Here is an 18731-nt window from a genome sequence, read left to right on the forward strand (position 1 = left end):
AATTCAGCAAAAATCCGCCCAGACACCATTTTGCAGCCGGATATGCCCAGGAAAACCCAGACGTATGTTACTGCATGTAATCAAGACCATTTGCAGTACAATCTTCAACATATCTGCTCAGAAGTATGATTCAGTTCCTTGTAACTTGGCAGCTAGCATGGAGCTAACTCCTAGGGGCTGTGGGGGCCTTGGCCCCAACAATAAAATATTTGAGGGGGCTGGGCTCCCCCACAGTTGATGGGTATTCCCATTCAAATGGTGTATCATGTGATCAATTATTCAGGGCAGGGCTTACCTGGGCCCCCGCAATATTTTTGCACCCTTGGCAGCTAGTCAGGAAACTTTTAAAGACAGCCATTTTGGAATTTGCATCCATTTTATCTGTTTGAAATTGGTTGCAGTTCATAATCCCCTACCTGGAACCTCAAAGATTTCCAAAGACGGTAATGCTATAGGGTTTTAATAATGTTTAAAGGATTTCAAGTAGAAGCACTGAGGACTCCTAATATAATTAACCACAGCAATTGATATGTTACTGATTAAAGCCCCATATTTGAAGACTTCCCTTAGGTAACTTTCCAGGGACATCAATGGGATTTCTGAGTGAGGTGTTTGAGAAGAATCTCCCCGCCCCACTCCAGAGCAGGTTCACCATATAGGTTTCCATTTGAGTATTTGGCGCCACGTCCCATCAAGGCTGCCCTTTGACTCTTTCATTTAACCAGTCCCCTGAATCTCGGGGCTTTTTTCAGCCAGAACTCACCGGAACTCAGTTCCAGCACCTCTGAGGTGGGTGCCATTGCTATTCTAAGAGAAGGAGGGAAGTGTTCGTGTTGAGTTCCGGCACCTCTTTTTCTAGAAAAATAGCACTGAGGGGAAAAAAGCTAGCAAAATTGTAAGGATAAAGTACTAGTGAATGCAAGACTACACGCAGAGTTCCCAGACATGGAAGTCAAATGAAAACCTCAAGTAATGGATAGTGGCGTTAATATTTGGCTTTACATGTTTGAGAACCACTGTGAATGAATACGAATAATTAATACATGAAAATCTCTATTTTCATGTTTTAATTATGTATCATAAATGATACATCATAAAATGATACAGCTATCATTTTATTTTAAAATGTCAGTGACAAGCAAAACTTTCTTTTTTGCTCTTTTACGAACTTCCAGTTACTGTAAGAATATTCTAAAGAAAAAGGAAAAACTGAATGTTGCGTTAGCAAATGTAAATGACACAGAAAACACACCTAATCCCTCTCCTGCTTTATAAAGAAACTTGAGCACAATCTAGTCAAAGATAAAAATACAAAAAAACTGTTTAGCTCCATTAATTTCAATAGGAGATATCTAACTGGACCATGCCCCTAGGTTGGTTTGTTTCTTAATTATATCCAAATATCATTGGTACCAAAATGTAGAGCATACCATATTTCAAGCGGCAACAGTCACTCATTAATATTAGAATAACAGTGCTTAGTCTAATGAGATGCACATATTCTCTGGTCCTGTCGATCTTTTCTCCTGTAATCTGCTTTATGAATTTAAAAAGATTATCCACCCAGGCCTCTGTTGATGGCAACAGGCAGTAAGTACAATATTGCTTGTCATACAAAATGGTCCCAGTAATCAGAACCAAAATACCGAGACAGGTGCTATATGGCATGATTTCAAATTTCACAAGTATATTAGCTTTCCTACCTCAAATCTGGGTATATTTTGGATGGTGGAAAATAATTTCAAAACAGGTCATAATGAGCCTGTAGCCAAAGCAGTCTGATTCTATAATCGAACACAGGCCTATCTGGTATGTCCTCTCCCTACTGTTATTTAATCCAGGTTACAAGGCATCAAGAAGGACGCAGGTGGCGCTGTGGGTTAAAGCCTCAGCGCCTAGGACTTGCCGATCGAAAGGTCGGCGGTTCGAATCCCTGCGGCGGGGTGCGCTCCCGCTGCTCGGTCCCAGCGCCTGCCAACCTAGCAGTTCGAAAGCACCTCCGGGTGCAAGTAGATAAATAGGGACCGCTTACCAGCGGGAAGGTAAACGGCGTTTCCGTGTGCGGCTCTGGCTCGCCAGATGCAGCTTTGTCACGCTGGCCACGTGACCCGGAAGTGTCTCCGGACAGCGCTGGCCCCTGGCCTCTTAAGTGAGATGGGCGCACAACCCCAGAGTCTGTCAAGACTGGCCCGTACGGGCAGGGGTACCTTTACCTTTTACCTTTTTACAAGGCATCAAGACAGTTCTCTTGTGCAAGGTCCATTGAAACAAATGGCAGCTGCGTAAGGGCACAGCAGTGAATGGTTCCTTGGAGTTGCAATCAGCCTGTTTCCAACTGCATACCCACCAACATTTCTCCAGTGAAAATAGGGACATCCTATTCTTCTGTGGGATGGCTTCTGTAATTCCAGACTGTCCCTGGAAAATTGGGACACTTGAGGGGCATGGAACAGTACTGCTCTCAATGGCGCCCAATACCTGAAACTGGATGCAGAGCCTCGTGCTAGCCCCGCCTCTGGCAGGTCTGCATCCCATTTATTTCAGTCTCTACTGAAGTCTTTGGGACTGCTCCAGATTAAAGCAGTTGAGTGGAGGTGGCTACTGTAAGCTTACACAACTTGTGACCCACTAAACAGACCAATCCAAAACAGAGTTAGGCACACCTAAGTCTAACTCTGCAGAGGATCAGGCAGACAGCCCTGCATTTCTCCCTTTTAAGGTATTTTAAGGTGGTTATTCCTGAGAGATTGAAAACTCTCTATACTTTTCACACATGTGGCTCAAATCAGCTCTGAATCTCTCCCTCGCTATCTATGTGAATGCCACTGTTTGGATGTTCAGCTCCCAAGTTTGCATTTACTTTCTTAACACACAGGGTAAATACAGGACCTGGAAACTTGTTAATTGACTGAAAGCTTCCCCCCTCCGCATTTCCAACAATATGTCTAGATATGGGTTTGGCTCTTGAAGGAACGGTCCTGTAATTCCTTCATTCCATTTGCCCCGTAAACTATAAACTGGGGTGGCCAATGTGGTATCATCCATACGTTTTGGACCACAACCTCAGCCAGAGTGTCAGGGAAGATAGGAGTTGTAGTCTGACAGTGTCTGGAGGGCACAATGTTGACTAGCCTTTCACTTAAAGGGGAGCGGGGAGAGGTTACCCTACACCAAACCCAGAAAAGCTTTCTCACTTACCTTTTTTACATCTGGTATGTTAAATACCTTCTTGGTATGAGCAACCCACCCAACTATCCCAATGTCCAGAGGAAAAACGACTTCTTTCTCAGGAGGCACCAGATTGCTCTCAAATTTGGAAGTAGGAGTGACATCCATGAGCCTGCTAGCCACTTCTGGAATACCATTGCGGGAACGTTGAATAAACATACTACACCGGTCAGCTGCCAGCAACTGTGCCATCCTTTGCAGGATTTTGTGCACTATCTTTTCCACAGAGCTGGCTTCTTCCTGGATTTCCATCATCAGCTCAAAAAGCACCTGACATTCCTCCAGCTTTGTCATTTCCTTGAAGGAGATTCCATCCTTTACATCCCCAGGGTTGACTTTGAAGACGCTTCCCACTACTTCCGCACGCAGTTTTTTGTCGTAATACTCCTTGGCAAACTGTGGGTTGTTCTCCAGATATTTCTCGACATCATCTTTACTTATCTCGCCCATTTTTGCTCGGTAGCTTTTTCGCCGCTTCACACCTCCATCACCATCAAAGCAGCAGCAATCACAGCGAAAAGTCGAACTTTGCTTCTAAGGGGAAAATGGTAGATTGCACATTCTGTATAGAATATAGGCATAGGCTATAGACTTGTAGGCTTGCTCTGTAGCTTTCCAACCTTCTGAAATCCTTAAGATTTGACAGCAGTCCGCTGGCTTAGTGTCTTCTTAGCGAAGGATCCAGGAGACTGCTAATTAAAGAGATGTCAGGACACTAAACCCTTGAGCACTCTTAGCTCATAAATCCAAAGGGAGACATTTTAGAGTGATAAACTAAACCAACTGTTCCTAGATTGTGCAACGGTGTAAAAAAAAAGAGTGCATGTAAGTGGGTGCCGATATATTCTCGCTTGTATTTTATGCTCTTTATTTCTTTAATGGATTAGAAATTTCCTTTGGTGCACAATGTGGGAAATACTTAAGCCTCTTTCCCTCCCCACAGGTATGCAAATAAGTACTTCACATGCCCACACGTGCACTCCTGTGCACATGCACAGACACTCTTCAATATAAATTATACTTGTGCCTTGGATACATGAAACACACCAGGAAGCCACTCATTTCATAGGAAAGCTTTCTCTTGCTAGGAAACTGGGTAGTTCTGGAAACAATAACTGCAGTAGCACAAATGTATAGAATGGAACAAACGTTAAAGTATTTACACAAAGGTGGGATGATTTAACTCAGTGAACTTGAATGTCCAAGACAGCTAGGTAAAATGCTTTAGGCTGCAATACAAAAATTAATGGCCATGACTAATTTAGACCAGTTGATTTCAGTGGCTGTACTCTGAGTGTAACTTAGGAATGCAAGCCATTGAACTTAATAAATTTCCCTTCAGACAAGGCATGCAAAGGAGTGGGCTGCATAGTTTGTTTTAGTATAGGAAGAAGCGAGCCAAAAGAGTTTTGAATCACAATAAAGATTTTAATTGATAATTCTGTAAAAGAAATAACAAACTCTAATTCTCTTCTCTTTTTTAACGGCCAACATCTTTTAAGGAAAAAACTTCCCATTGGTTCAAACAATCATGAGACAATTTCCGACCTTAATCCTTGCCTAAGTATTATTAGTAAATCTTTATGATGCTTTAAAAAGAGTCTTCTTTTTATTAAAATGCATTGTATTATTAGGCAAGAACTGACTAAAGAAATCATAAAATGAACTCTTAATAAACTGCTTCAGATACAATATAGTCGTAACCATAACAATAACTTTTGTGTGCTAACCCTGATGATAATTTTATCACATAATTATGTATAGTGGGTGGAATTCATTGCTGCACTATGTTGAACATTCAAACTGCTCAAGCACATCAACTTGCCAGACAGAACAATCCCCCTTTCCCCTCACCCCATGTGCTGTTCTGGGGCTTCCCCTACCCACCCCCCAACCAATTTCAGGAGATTGGGGAGCCCTGTTGTGCAAGCAGACACCTTGAACAGAGCATCAGTTGAGAGGGTTTGTCAGGTGAATCCCATCCCATGAAAGTAATATAGAAATCTAAATTTATTTCAGTACATTTTTTTTAGTCTGGCAGTTTATGATATTTTTTTTTTAAATCCCCCCAAATTATTTTCCACAGAGGTAAGCAATGGTCTTAGTACATTTGATCCTTTCCCACATTAATAAAAGCTTATTAGATAAACTCTATTTATTTATCAAACTTAAGCAGGTGGGAGAGGCAAATTCCTAAGCCCTGGTGGCTTCCTCTGGCATCAAGGGTACATAGTACCAGCACCTTTAAAAAAAAAGGTCTGGTTTTGGCCCAGTTCTGTTAAGGTCATCTTGAATCCCAATTCTGTCTTTTGGAGCATTGGCTACCCCTCCCAGTTTGGTATTATCTGCAAATTTGATGAGCATCCCCCCATGCCTTAATCCAAGTCATTTATAAAGATGTTGAACATCAATGGGCCCAGGACAGAACCCTGCGGCATCCCACTTGTCATTTTTTTACAAGGTGAAGAGGAGCCATTAGTGAGCACTCTGTATTTGATCGATCAACAAGCTACAAATCCACCCAACAGTTACATTGCTCAAACTTGTTATATAAATAAAATAAGCATGAGTGGTGATCAAATATTTCAATAACACATGTTTTTAAGTGTACAAATTAATCTCACTTTGAGTATACAGGTATTTGTTTTCAGGTCAGCACAAAAGAAGAAGCTAGTTTTAAATGCTTGATTCTGTTTTCCAAATAAATGCTTTTGGGGTTTATGATTGTGGTCAACTAAGAGTATTTTTCTTTATTGTGTTGCTATTTCAAAATAATCTTGATATACACATGTCTTGTTATTTTAACATGCATGACATATTGTTGACGCTTGCAGTTACAACAGCAAACACAACTATTTATGGAATGCTTCTTAGCCATACGCCATCTTTGAGCTCCTACAGTACATGGAAACTCCTAAGAAGGATAACTGACAGACATGTGGCTATTCAAAATAGATTCAAGTAGCATGTAAATGCCAAAGGTATTTATAAGGTCCCACTTGTTCAGCCTAGTGTTTACATCTGAGTGTAGTCATGGCAACAGGAGTTCATTCCTCAAGATGTGGTTCATCTTTTGAGATTTTCAAAAGAAATTGAGAGTTTGTGGACTGTACCAAAAAGGGATGAAGCGGTCTATCATCATCATCTTCTTCTTCTTCTTCTTCTTCTTCTTCTTCTTCTTCTTCTTCTTCTTCTTCTTCTTCTTCTTCCTCTTCTTCGTTTGTTTCAGTTTCTCATTTTACCAATATTAAATTTAGTTCTCCACAATTCTGCAGCAATTTTTTTAATCCTTCAAAGAAATTCCATATGGAAAATCTGTGTTTCGCTTTCAGTTGTGTTTTGGCTGTGTTTCAGTTTGAAAAATGTGAATTATTATTATTACTAATGGATTTATTTATTAAATTTATATATTATAGGTCTATTAGGTGAGTTTGTCTTAAATGGGAATTGAATCAAATTTCTCCTCCATCCCTCGTTCTAGCCTACCACCAAATCATAAAAGCATAAACAGAAATGTCATGGGCTCCAATCCTTCATACAGGTAGGGTGTTTCAATTCCAATTCACTTCTCTCTAATGGGCATGATCTCTCTCTGTCACACACAGAACATTATTAACATCCTGCAAGTTATGACAAAGAAATCAGAAATTCATAGCTGTTAACATTCATTTCAAAAGAGCTAACCCAAGGAAGGGAGGAAGCATCCTTTCTCTCAGCTGATATATGATTACATGAAAAACATCGTTCTTGGCTCTTGAACAAATGGTTGGGTTAAACCTGAGGTAACCCTGTAACCAAAGGAGGGTGGGTCAGTCAGCTTGTGCCCTCCTTTTTGGCCCAGCTGAGGCTAGAGCACATGTACAAAGCCTTTTATATCTGGAGGATTTCCCAGTACATGGCTTAAACTACTGAAGCAGGGAGTCTAGCAATTATTTTATCCCGTCATTCCTCAGAGGAGCTCAGGGCAGCATATATCTACAGCCTCTTTTTTAATCGCATATCACGCCTGTGAAGTGGCTTAGGCTGAGAAATAGTGGCTGAGTTCAGGGGTCAGCAAACTTTTCCAGCAGGGGGCCGGTCCACTGTCCCTCAGACCTTGTGGGGGGCTGGACTATATTTATTTGGTGGGGGGTGAACGAATTCCTATGCCCCACAAATAATCCAGAGATGCATTTTAAATAAAAGGACACATTCTACTCATGTAAAAACACACTGATTCCTGGACCGTCCATGGGCCGGATTTAGAAGGCGATTGGGCCGGATTCGGCCCCCGGGCCTTAGTTTTCCTACCCATGGTTTACACACACAACAGGAGAAGCATCCAATGAAAAAGACAAAAGACGAAAACAAAACCAATCTTGAAATGCTGGAGAAAAGGTATGTTTCACGCAGTGCTTTTCTGCTTGCACTTCACAGCTATCTCTCAGCCCATCCCAACCTCGTTTCACATCAACACAGCTTAATTTGTTTGTCTTTGTGCACACTCAAAGGAGCATTATCAGAGCAGGGTATTTTTACTCTGTGCAAAGGTGTTCACACCTTGACTACAGCATACCCTCCAACATGCTGAGTTCCCCAAACCAGGAAGTGTGTCTTCCCAGCCATGCTCCCACATATGTCACGTGACCCACATGAGATTGCTACCCCCCCCCAAAAGGGCGAGATCTCGGTACGAAATCGGGTAAGATTGCAGTGCCCAAAATGGCTGCAGTGCTTTTGCAGGGGGAAATTGGATGTCCTGGTTTTTCCAGGACACATGGGGGTTATGAATTGGAATAGAAGAATTAGGAATAGCTTAAGGCAGAGGTTTTCAACCCTTTTTGGGTCCATGGCTCCCTTGTCCAATTACATTCTTTCTGTGGTACCTCTGTGGGGCTCAGGAACTCAGTTATGCCACCCTTTGCTTGCAGAGCCAGCAGCCCCTCACCCTTTGGGGAGTGTTCCCTCATCCACATCTCTTCTCCCCTCTCCTTAAGAGTCCTTTGCACAGCTGCAGCTGCTGGTCCTGGTCTCTGAGCTGCCCCAAAGAAAGGTGCCTCCTCACACTGCCCCACAGGGGCCTGGGAAGCACCCCCTGGCCAGCCCCAGAGGCACCATTCACCTGAGCAGCTTGAAGCCAGGCCTGCTGCACCAAAGTGCTGTGCAAGCCTTTGGGAGGCAGAGACAAAAGAGGGCATCAGAGGAAGGTAGGGAAGGAAAGAGGAACAGAGGCCAGTGTTGCCCACGGCACCCCTGACTATCATTCAAGGCACCCCAGGGTGCCACAGCACACTAGTCAAAAACCAGTAGCGTCAGGACTCCAATCGGTGCAAAGCTGGTTTGAGAAACAATGCACCAGACAGGAGTATTTTATAGAAAGTACAGGATCCATATGCATTTTGGATAATGTTACGTGAACGCAGATTAAAAACCCAGCATTGGAAACACAATGAGTGCACAGTAAGCAGGAGTGTGAACACTAGCCAAGTCGTATCGAACTTGTTTCAACCAATCGCCGTTAAAGCAGTTCATCCAGGTCCAGTCAAGATGGCATGCTGCCGTTATTTTTTAAAAATAAGCAAAACCTTCTGGACTCTTCTGTGTGGCTGCCCTGGAGGAGGAGACTGGGCCAAGGTCACAGTGCGTTTTGTAACCAAATGGAGTTTGAACTCATTCAAACTCCACCATCCACCATTCCACACTTGCTGCACTTCCCTCTTTTTGGATTTGGATGCTATTTGAAACTGAGTCCTTATGAAAACAGGATAAACAGGCCAAACTGGATGTGACACTTCCATGTCTATTTCCTCACTTTAACCAAGATCTCGGCAGCATATGAGTTAAGTGAAGTATTGGGGACGCAACAGCTTCGCCTTTTTTACCTCTTGGCCATTTGCTCTCCTAACAGAGATTCAGCAAACGCCTTCTGTTTTAACCTTTAAACAGCTGCTGAACACTTTTCTTTGCCACTTGGCTTATGCAGGCCATTAGGAAAATATTTTCCTGTAATAACAGATGATCTCTGCTTGTAAATTTTTGCAGGGTTCTCATTGTGTATAGATATGGTTCTTGCAAACCATCTTGATTTTTTTTTATTACCGTATATGGTGATATATAAATATTTTTATAATAAAATAAAATCACCCCTGGTTGCTTTTTTTACCTGTACAGTAGTACCTCAGGTTAAGTACTTAATTTGTTCCGGAGGTCCATTCTTAACCTGAAACTGTTCTTAACCTGAAGCACCACTTTAGCTAATGGGGCCTCCTGCTGCCACCGCGCCTCCGGAGCACGATTTCTGTTCTCATCCTGAAGCAAAGTTCTTAACCTGAAGCACTATTTCTGGGTTAGCGGAGTCTGTAACCTGAAGTGTATGTAACCTGAAGTGTATGTATCCTGAGGTACCACCGTATGTGTTAGGTATGAGGACTCATCTGGTTTGGGCCTGATTGGTTCTGTCATCCTGTCCTACTCCAGATTACATAGCTGGAAAATGTTTAACAGGATTCCTCTAATGCTTCTTGAGATGTTGAAACTACAGAACAAATATTGACCAGCGACGCAACACCATGTGCTCAAAGAGGAGGAAAATAAACATTTTATATAACAATAAAAGAAGTTCAACAACAAGGGGGGGACATGAATTCTAAGGATTCTGATACTTACATTGCAGGGAGTTGGACTAGGTGACCCTCATGGTCCCTTCCAAATTTACAATTCTATGTTTCTATGAAATGTGATTCACACAGAAAACAAGCGCAACATCGTACCCCATGGCCATAATCACTGGGTATATTTGTACCACACTTCGTTTTTGTTCTTCATGTGTCTGGAAATCAAAAGCAAAGCCAACTTGTTAAGCTCTGTATTAATGGTGCTACACATTAAAGCCTGACAACATTACTTTCTTCACACATCTAACAAATCAATTCGAAAATAAAACCCTCCTCTTCTACGGTGCCCTCACCCTGTATGAGATGTCGTCGTCATTTTACCACATCAGGGCCCTCCTATCACATTGCCACCTCATTCTTCTTCATGGGAATTCTGACCACAGTACTGGGGTTGAATGCGAAAGACTCCATTGAAAAACATTTTCAGGGTTGTCATACATTAATACTCCACAGTTCATCTCAGCCTCAGTGAAGGAGGGGAAACATTCATTGTGGACAAAGATTATAGAGCTGTTCACACAAAGGACCTCATCAACATGTTGGTGGCAGTGAGGCTGTACCTCCTAGCCATGCCCCCTGAATGTTGAAGCACCTGCTAGCCTGCAAAAATATACAGATATCCCCTTGTAGCAACTTCTCTGCCTGAATAGGAACCTACCTAATCACTTAAGTGGAGGAGCCTTCCTTCGTTCCAGACTCAGAGACAAACTTTACAAAAGATTGTCAATATCACTCTTGGCTAATGGGGAGACCAATGTGGACTAGCAAGCTAGTGGGGTCTAATGGTGAAGCTAATGAATTACAAACCATGAAACCCTGTTGTTCTAAACCATTGTTTAAGGTGATGCTCTCCAACATTACAGATGAAAATAGGGGCATTCTAAATGCTTTAGAATGAAATGTCCCTGTTTTCATGAGGTATAGCGGCAAGTACGGTAATTTTCTTAACAATATGGGCGCTATGTATGGGCGCAGTGGTACCTCAGGTTACATACGCTTCAGGTTACATATGCTTCAGGTTACAGACTCCGCTAACCCAGAAATAGTGCTTCAGGTTAAGAACTTTGCTTCAGGATGAGAACAGAAATCGTGCTCCGGCGGTGCGGCGGCAGCAGGAGGCCCCATTAGCTAAAGTGGTGCTTCAGGTTAAGAACAGTTTCAGGTTAAGAATGGACCTCCGGAAAGAATTAAGTACTTAACCTGAGGTACCACTGTATAATGGAAAGAAAAACAGACTTCTTTCCTCTCATATAGTCTTCCTTGTTAGCATTTCTTGTCTTGTTGGCATCTCCTCCTCTAGGAGCCTCAAGTTGATCTTGCTGTGTCCCTCCTGCCTCCTTGGTCCCCCCCCCCCTTTCTGGCTTCTGTTTCTACAAACTAGAGAAGCATTGTCTGGTCTGAAACCCAGGGTGGATCATGCGTTTGCAACATCCCCTGCGCAGCCAGTGACTGGGATCAAAGATCACTGCAGCTCCATCGGCCTCCCGTTGCAAAGTTAAGCAAGAGTGTTGTGAAAACAGCTTGACCAGCAGCGGGAATCGATCAAGCTCTCGTGTGGCTCATCACCTCCCCCTAACAATATTGATCTTTTGCCTGCTGGGTTTACTAAAGAACTGCTCCCCGCTCCTCCTCCCTACCCAGAGCTATAAAACATGCATCCAGCCTTGCCTCTCGTACATTGTAGGTTTGGCTCTTTGGATCTGCACTGCTCCTTGACAGACGGACATATCCTCTTCAGTGGCTTTTCAACCCCACTGTCTGGTGATTATGGCTCTGTTATTACTGAAAGAAGGAAGGCCCTGTCCTTCCCTGCACACAGAGGACTTTTTAAAAAGGGTGGGGACTTCTTAGGATCTTGGAGGTGGTATTTATGAAGCTGTCTCCAGCTTCCCCCAAAGCATCTGGCATCCATTCTACTGATGTAGAACAGAATGTCCCTATTTCCTGAGGAATGTTGGGGCTGTGTGTGTGTTGGGTGCTTTCCTTTCTTCTCTGTGATGAATTGCATGTTCTGTTTGTTGCTGGTGCGTAGGAGCAAGATGGTTCACCTGAGAGGAGTCCTTGCCTGGTTGGTGCTTGTGGCCTTGGCGCTGTTGGACACCAGATGCCAAGCACAGCGCGACTGTCGGGTGAGCAGCTTCAAAGTCCAGGAAAACTTCGACAAGTTCCGAGTAGGTCTTTTCAGCCTGTTTTTCTTCTTTTATGCTACTTGACATGTAAGATGCTGCCTGTGTTGGCTTGTAATTATTTGCACTTGAGTTCCAGTCCCTTAAATATAATCAAAACAGAGTTGCTTCACTTAGAATTATCATTTTAATTTTTTGTAATGATTAGCGCAACGCCAACATTTAGTCTGAAAACTCTCTCTCTCTCTCTCTCTCTCTCTCTCTCTCTCTCTCTCTTTCTCTGTATCATATATATGATACAGAGAAAGGAATGCCAGCTCTTCAGCAAGGGAGCAAGTTGCATATACAGACAACATACATTTAAAGCATATTTCTAACACATTCTACGCCCTGCCCCTGAGAATCCAGGGCAGTGTTTTACCTCACAGAGCAACAGTTCATAGCACCCTTAACAAACTATAGTTCCCAGGATTCTTTGGGGCATATGCTTTAAATGTATGGGGTGTACACAGCCAAGGGACAGGGTGAAATGCACCAGAGTAGGATTCTTGTATAAGCAAAGACTTGGGATTATGCTTAGATTCTTTAGTATTGGATTCCTCTCCCCAACCCCAAAAAAGAAAAGAAAAAGAAAAAGGATAATTGAGCAGATCAGTGTAGTGGATTTTCTAAAAACAGCAAAGTTCATTCTATAAAGCTAGGTGACTACATTTATTATCTCATATATTAGAGAAAGCAGAAATACTATTTTGATTCCTGTTTTCCACATTTCCTGATGGGCTGCCTGACTTGTGTTTATTTTTAAACCACAGTTGCACTATAAAGCTGGATGTTGCTGGTGTTAATTTTTAGTCTGAAATATAACTAAGCCTAAGCACATATAACAACCAGAGATACTGTTTGCCTGTTTACTTTTAGTGAATTTCAAAAAGGATAGTTTTGTGAATCTCTTGCAGAAGTCTCTTTGCTAATTTGACTGTAGCATGTTTTAATTTCTAGCACCCAATAACCTCATTTTAGCTCATTTCAATGGTGGTAGTAATAGTAGTAGTGCTTTAAAATACATTATAAAATAGGGGTGGGGAATCTTAGGTATGGGGCCCAAATGACCCGCAGGAAGAAAGACTTTTCCTATGGGAAAGTACAGAATTCAGCTCTTGGAGGGCTCTAAATGTGTGGGTCAAGTTACCCTATGGATTTCTACATAGAGATTGCATCATAGTAAATAAAAGAATTGGTTTTGGATATTTATTTTATGTGTTATGGTACAAATTACTTCCACTCCCTTTGAATTTTCCTTAAGTTTTTTATCAAAACTGTTGGCTTTCCTCAGAATTCCTTGAATGTTTCTTCCATCAAGTTGAAGCTGAGAAAAATTTGCTGAGAATTCAGACAATTTTTCTAGCTAGCCTTACTGAAATTCTTCAGGTGTTTCAGCTGAAATGTCTCAAGCTGCTCCCCTTTGCTGCTAATTTTATTTTGGCAAAAATTTTGGGCGGCAACCTTCATCTGGGAGAAGTCAGCAGCTGTGGCTACAATCGGTCAGAACCGCAGAAGCCATTTTGGCTTCCTAAGGTGGACAAAATGGTGGCCCACCATTTTATATACAGAAGCTGTGGGCTGGCAGTTGCGTTTTGCTTCCTTTAAACCTGATGGCAGCCGGCTAGCTTTGTGAGTGCATGGGAGGCTATGTGGTGCACCCAGTTCCAGTCTCCATCAGAGGAGAATGTCTAGGGGACTCGGGAGGAATGGTTAATGGTGCTGCCAGAATATCTGTGGCTTAGGCAATTTCCTCCCTCTGTCTAATGATATGGCCAGTCCTGAAGCCCGTTCAAGATGCATCTCCTTTCCTTGTACTGCATCCCCTAAGCTTATCCTCTAAGCACCTCTGACAAGACCTTTTCTGCTCCTACTGCAGTATGCTGGTTTCTGGTATGCCGTGGCCAAGAAAGACCCCGAGGGACTGTTCCTTCAGGACAATATTGTAGCCCAGTTCTTTGTTGATGAGGCTGGGCATATGACTGCTAAAGCCCAGGGCAGAGTTGTGCTCTTCAAGTAAGTCTGTTTCTTTTTCCACTGCTTCCCCACAGGCTCCAAATCCCTTTCTCCATTTTGTAAGCCCAAGCACACCCCTAAGCTCAGATTCCCAAAGCTTAACTCTATATCCATCACTCCCTCTTTTCAGTCAGTTGGAAATATGCCCTGTCATGACGGGTATCTTCACGGAGACTGAGGATCCTGCCAAGTTCAGGATGAAATATTTTGGGATGGCAAGCTATCTCCAGAAGGGAAGTGAGTATCAATTCTTTTTAGCATGTTGTATATTATTTGCATTGCTTGTTTTCTGCTGATTGGTGTGACAAGTCCAAAGCTGACTAGTAAGGCTACCAATTGCAGAATTGTGTCAATCTACAGTATATATGATGCTGAAGGAAAAAAATTGGAAAGGAAACAGAACACACAATGTTTGATGTTGTGGGACAGTGGATACATAGAGTGGCCATGTCTCCTACTTTACAGATGACAGTCCTCTGTGTTGAAGGGCTATCAGAGGATGCTGCTCTGTTTGAATGTGTCTCCCATGGGAGGACTACCAAGCCCAAGTCTAGCCTAAAGATAAGGAACTATAAAAAGTGACAGCAGGTGCCTTGAAGTTGCCCATCAACAGTTAGAAACATGGGGTGAGCAACCACACAAGTTATCTGCTTTCTTCCCCACTACAGTAGATATATTGCATTCCTGTTTAAATTCTAATAGTTAAAATTCCATCTGTACAAACAAGTTACCATATGCAAAATTGGCGTCCTTTTTTGTAGTTATGCAAATCCTCTCTTTTTTCTCTTTTTTTGGCAGTGCATAACTTGCTACCCTAAGCATGCACCAGTAACAAAAAGTACATATAACTAAGCATTATTTGCTGATAGTACATGCAGATGTAGAGCCATCTGAAGACATATTGCAGATTTTTCTGGTCTGTTGAGAAGGAGTGAAATCGACCTGTTCTTGACAGCAGTGGCAATTGTGGCCTGGCACAGCCATGGGAGAGCCAGTCGGGGGGGGGGGGATTCTTGCCTGCGCAGCCAGCTGACGTCACCATTGGTCTCAGCCAGTTGCTGAGGGGGCCGACAGGATTCCCCCCTTCTTTACTTCAACCTTCAACAAGCATTCTACCTTTGCCCTGCCACGAAATCAAAGCATGCAGCTTCCTGAGGACTCAGAGTCCAAAAGGCCATTGTCCTTATCTATGTCCTTATGTGAAATACCAACTCTCAGCATTCCCTTTATTGAATGTTTTCAAATGTTGGCTCTGCAAGATGACCCTGTGAGGGCTTCTCCAGTTGGCCTGTTTGTTAAGCATTCGCCATGACTTGCTTACACAATGGTTATTGACTGGATATAAATTATTCTGATTTGTGGGAGATTTATACAGCAGTGAGCATTCGTCCTGTTTGCTTGTGTGGGGTTTATAGGTCTTCTCATTAAATCATTCCACACTTTTTGATGCATTTTCCTGTCACTTTCCAAACTGCAAAAAGCCACTTTCAATTTTTAAAGTGGATTGGCTGTGCTAGGGCAACAGAACGCTTTGATCTGCTTAAATTACACAAACATAATTTTCCCAGCGTGCATTTGAAACCTTTTCACAAAATTCTGATAGTCTGGAGGCACCTTGACAGAAGAATCTGCTAAAATGTAGCTACCTTTTCTGACATTTTGACAGCTTTGAAGATCAAGTAAAATACATTTGTTTTCAAACCCAGATTTATCCCCATTCATTTTTCCCTTTTACTTTTCCAATCTGTTTATTATTCTATCCTGTCCTACTTCCCAAATTTGCTGAACCCAAGGGTCTGATCCGACCCCCTGCAATGCAGGAATCTCAGCAAGATCCTACACGACAGATGACCATCCAACCTCTGCTTAAGAACCTCCATGGAAGGAGAGTCCACCACCTCTCGTGGGAGTCTATTCCACCGACAAGCAGCAATACATACTTTACATATGTGCTTTATATTTGCATGTGCATTTTACATTTCTACCTTCCTTCTTGATTTTTCCTGAAAAGATTAATCTTCATATTGAAAAATGGTCACACATGTACTATACACTTAAAACACTCTTGTTCTACCTCAACAGTCATGGCTTTCCCTCAAAGAATGGCACCTGTATTTTGTTGACTACAGACTACAGTTCCCAGGATTCTTGAGAGGAAGCTATGACTCTTAACATAGTACAAGAGTGCTTTAAATGTAGGGAGCAGATGTGACTACGTGTATTAGACTTGATTCATATATTTTTATTTAGGCATGCACTTTAGATGTTTAAGTGCTATTTTGAAAACATAAAGTATATTTTTATTTATTTGTGTATTGTTCATATTTGTTGTCTAAGCGGAAGTCAGACATCTTTTCCGCCACACATGGAATTCACATTGACTGATCCGCATTCCATGTAAAACAAATCCTGGTTTAATGCAAAATGTTTGAAGTGCACAGTGGTGGCACAATGGTACTGAGCTTTCTTAATTATTTTTATGGCTTCTTCCAGATGACGATCACTGGGTAGTGGCCACCGATTATGACACGTATGCTCTACACTACTCTTGCCGTCAGCTGAATGAGGATGGCACTTGCGCCGACAGCTACTCCTTTGTGTTTTCCCGCGACGCCAATGGACTACGTCCAGAAGCACAAAGAATTGTCAGGCAAAAGCAGACAGAGCTCTGCTTAGACAGACAATACAGGGTTATTGTTCATAACGGTAAGAAACATTTCAGTAGAATTTTACCAAAGGGCGGGTGGGCAAAAGTACTGTTGGTAATTCCTGTGCTGCTAGGAAACTGTTTGAATGCCTAGGCACAGGAAGCCTGAGGTCACCGGGAAGCTGGAGGGGTGTGAGAAACAGAAATGAAGACATGGCAATTTAGGGGGATCAAAATGGCCACTACCCTTATTGTCTGCGTAGGCATTGGGTACCCATCTTGAACCAACCCGCCTGTTTGCTGATTGATTATTCCATCGGGGTCCTCCGATTTGTTTTTGAGGGGGCCAGACACCTTCAATGTTCAGAGGGCTGCACATGTGATCCCAGGAGGTCATGTTGGGCCCCCACAATTTAATGGAGAAGCTGGTGATAAGGATCTCTCTCTCTCTCTCTCTCTCTCTCTCTCTCTCTCACACACACACACACACACACACACACACACCCATGACATGGATTTATTCTAGGCAATCCCTCCAGTATGCTATTTTGGAAGTACTATGGCCTGTCACATCAATTTCCAGTTTGTACAAAAGCCTGTACACCAGAAAAAGGCTATTTATTCATTATTGCATTTACATTCCAACTTTTCATCAGCAACAGTTCCCATCACCCCTGACCTTTGGCTATGCTTGGCTCGAGCCAATCTTGACACATCAGGGGGTCCAATTTGTCCTGTGAGCTCATTTCCCCCCAAACCATGCCAAGGCATGACATGGGCTGACAAGGGGGAGGACAAGGTTTAATCTTCCATTGGCTTTAGAATACTGTCAAACTGAGACTTGCTAATTCTGATTTGAGACAAAGGAATAAGGGTCATAGGTAATATACTTCATTGTGGCAAGAGTTGAACTGATACACATGCCAGTCTAATTTCACAAATTAGCTCTAGTTGCATATTATTATGTTAACATCTTGCCTCTATTTTGTAATGTCGGCTTAGACATTTTAACAGCTTTTCTTTTTCTTTTACGTTTTAGGATACTGCTCTGAGGAAAACGCTCAGTAGTTGCACAGTTTGAAAAACTAATTGTTTTGTAGGAAAGTCCTTCAAGCAGATTCTTTTCGATTTTGAGTCTATTTATCTGAACTGTACCATTTACCCTGCCAGTATGTGGAATTTAATAAACCTGAGATTAGTGAATTACATTTTATTTGTGTTGCAAACACATGTTCATGAATTTAACATCTGTAATTAGCATGTTGCGCCAGCTAAACATTCTTTTATGCAAGTGCTTATAATTATAAATCCATATTGTAGTAACTAATTTCATATAATTTTGATGATGATTTTTGGTCACCACAGGCTTTTCCCCCCAAGTTGGCAATCCTAGTACAGTATTTCAATTTTTAAAAAAATACAAAGTATCTATTTTGTTTACTTTCTGAACAAGAATACTTTATTCGTTATTTAAAACTTTTATTCCCAGAAACAATGGCTTGACATTTTGCACCTGATCCACAAATGCTGTGTGTTGATACATTCCGAACCATCACCATTCCAGAGACAGCATACCTGGGAAGTTTGTGTAACACTCCCATGCCAATGGCTGAAGGACAATGTTCTGTGCTGACACAGCACCAAACTAGCACTGACCAAGGTTGCAAGTTGCGACATCCATGACTGCTGCAACTGCCAATAGGCTTGGAGCGCTTGTGATAGCACCAGGTCAGGAGCTATTTCTTCATTCCATTTCTTCCATGACCAGGTTGGTGACCATGGCAACCAAAGGGCCAGGATGCAAAGGCCTCATTAAATATGGTGGAACTTTCAATTAACTGTGTTGGGGTCATCACAGATTATCGCAGTCGTGCTTTCAGTAGGAAAGCACGAGTTTAAGCAGTCTGAATTTGCCCCAAAGTAAGGTGTAGCTAAGCTGAGAAACACCTCTACTCTGTAAGAGGTTTATGTCACACAAACTGACATCCTCACTACGGATTCCACGCTGAGGTTGGCGCCATC

At 42.4% G+C, this 18731-nt stretch overlaps 2 protein-coding genes across 5 annotated transcripts in view; one reads left to right on the forward strand and one right to left on the reverse strand.

The window, feature by feature from the left end:
- PDE6C (phosphodiesterase 6C) overlaps positions 1–3840 on the reverse strand; it is a 41428-nt gene extending 37588 nt beyond the window's left edge. For all 4 annotated transcript variants that reach the window (XM_083740867.1, XM_083740866.1, XM_083740869.1 and 1 more), the window contains exon 1: positions 3199–3840. In XM_083740867.1, the coding sequence (XP_083596993.1) occupies positions 3199–3678 (480 nt within the window). In that variant the 5' untranslated portion in view covers positions 3679–3840. The remainder of the gene's footprint in view (positions 1–3198) is intronic.
- A 7664-nt stretch (positions 3841–11504) lies between these two features.
- RBP4 (retinol binding protein 4) lies at positions 11505–17917 on the forward strand. Its single transcript, XM_083740956.1, has 6 exons — positions 11505–11642; positions 11914–12052; positions 13926–14062; positions 14193–14299; positions 16556–16768; positions 17749–17917. Exons 2-6 carry the CDS (start codon positions 11921–11923, stop codon positions 17775–17777), a joined length of 618 nt encoding a protein of 205 aa, XP_083597082.1. The 5' UTR covers positions 11505–11642; positions 11914–11920; the 3' UTR covers positions 17778–17917.
- The last annotated feature ends 814 nt before the right edge of the window (positions 17918–18731 follow it).

The sequence above is a fragment of the Podarcis gaigeae genome (genome assembly GCF_964106915.1).
Source record: "Podarcis gaigeae genome assembly, chromosome: 5".
Taxonomy (NCBI): Eukaryota; Metazoa; Chordata; class Lepidosauria; order Squamata; family Lacertidae; genus Podarcis; species Podarcis gaigeae.

Coding starts and splice junctions, on each gene's coding strand:
- RBP4 (XM_083740956.1), top strand. CDS start 11,921: ATGGTTCACCTGAGAGGAGTCCTTGCCTGGTTGGTGCTTGTGGCCTTG. Junction 14,063..14,192: donor GGCAGAGTTGTGCTCTTCAA/GTAAGTCTGTTT, acceptor CCCTCTTTTCAG/TCAGTTGGAAATATGCCCTG. Junction 14,300..16,555: donor AAGCTATCTCCAGAAGGGAA/GTGAGTATCAAT, acceptor GGCTTCTTCCAG/ATGACGATCACTGGGTAGTG.